Source organism: Galeopterus variegatus, unplaced genomic scaffold (assembly GCF_000696425.1).
Source record: "Galeopterus variegatus unplaced genomic scaffold, G_variegatus-3.0.2 Scaffold116, whole genome shotgun sequence".
In the NCBI taxonomy this organism is placed as follows: domain Eukaryota; kingdom Metazoa; phylum Chordata; class Mammalia; order Dermoptera; family Cynocephalidae; genus Galeopterus; species Galeopterus variegatus.
In genome coordinates this window covers 34,340-35,860 of record NW_007726227.1, presented here as the reverse complement: position 1 = coordinate 35,860, position 1,521 = coordinate 34,340, and the positions used below count along the sequence as shown (strand labels likewise).

At 47.4% G+C, this 1,521-nt stretch overlaps 1 protein-coding gene across 1 annotated transcript in view; it reads left to right on the top strand.

Annotated features, from left to right (window-relative positions):
- The window catches only part of SLC24A3 (solute carrier family 24 (sodium/potassium/calcium exchanger), member 3), a 406,199-nt gene that overhangs the window by 399,749 nt on the left and 4,929 nt on the right, over window positions 1–1,521 (top strand). Inside the window, exon 14 of the mRNA XM_008587241.1 lies at window positions 661–726. Coding sequence (XP_008585463.1) covers window positions 661–726 — 66 coding nt within the window. The remainder of the gene's footprint in view (window positions 1–660; window positions 727–1,521) is intronic.

Sequence of the window (1,521 nt, the reverse complement as noted above, 5' to 3'; positions counted from 1 at the left end):
GCTACGGGATCGCAACCCTCGGGGTTGCGCCCGCACCTTGCTCAGCCAGTGAGCGGCCGGTCTGTATGTGGGATCCGAACCCTCGGCGGGAGCGCCGCTGCGCTCCCAAGCGGCGCACTGTAGCATGCGCCACCGGGCCGGCCCCAAAAGAATTACTTTTACTAATGTAAAAAAAATTTTACATCTGCTTGCTCACCACAGCAGCCTTCATCCACTTTTTCCCATCAAATTAGGGGAATGACAATAGACACTTTATGTAAAAGGGATGAAATGTTTATTTATGCCCTCCTATCACCCATGCCATGAAATTCACCCTAAAAGTAGTGTAAGTTTGAGAAAGCAAAAGCTCCCTGGAGGTCAGACCGACAGGGAGTGTATGGGCAATAAGACTCACGCAGCACATGACAGAGAGTTCAAGTGGCTGTGGGCAGTCCAGCTGGGGCACTGCGGTTGAAGGTTGGGACAGGACTGGGCTGCGAGTGGACAGACAAGGACAAATCTTGGATTTCCAGGAAAGCATACATCCGAAGTACAAGGCTATCTTCTCCTTTTCCTTCCTAGAGGAGAGATTTGGAATCACTGCTACTCCGAGCTGCTTGAGTGTGCTGCGCTAAGCAGACACCTTTTCAGAAGCCTAACTCTGTTTAATCCTTCTTGCAGATTCGGCTGAACAGCAGGGGGCTGATCTACTCTGTGGGCTTGCTCCTGGCCTCCGTCTTCGTTACAGTAAGTTGCAGCTCTTTCCCCATTCTTGGGTTCGCATGTCCTTGCCTTCTCTTGGGTTCTTTGCAGGCCAGATGGTCTTGGGCTCCTGGTGAGTGGAAACAATCCACCTCCAGATGTCCCATCTCCTGGCTATTCCTTCTAAAAGTGGATCCTAGCGACCCACTGGAGTGCCTTCTCCCTTTCTGAAATGAGCCAGCCCTCCTCTTGGCCCTGCCTCATGTCAGGCACAAACTATCTCATCAAAAGCAAAGAGGAGACCCCACTTTTCCTGCCAGATTAGCTATTGAACAGGAGATTCGAGTTAATTTATTGTTCCAGGTTACTAATGTCTCCATAAATCCATGGATTTGACTAATACTCAGAGAATGAGAATGTATTTTACTGATTGCACTTTTATGCCACTCCATGATCTTGGCCATTATATCCATTTGTATAATTTAATATTCCCAACTCAACTGATATGTTTGGTGGAAACAAATTCACACCGACGCATGGACTGACACACCTGAAGTATCCATTAACATACAAATATGCTGTTGAGTTCTCACATTAATAAGTATCAAGATACAATATGCTTTTTCCTTAATTTTCCAAGTAAATACTCGTTGAATTACACCTGGTATGTTGTTAATGTACATATACCAGAGAATGGGAATCAAGAAGGGCAGGCAGGAAGCAAGAGAAGTAATTTACAGGATCAGGACGTAAATCAAATGTCAAGATTATACCAAAACATGGGGCCGGCCCGGTGGCGCACTGCTACAGTGCGCCGCTTGGGAAGTGCGGCGGCACTCC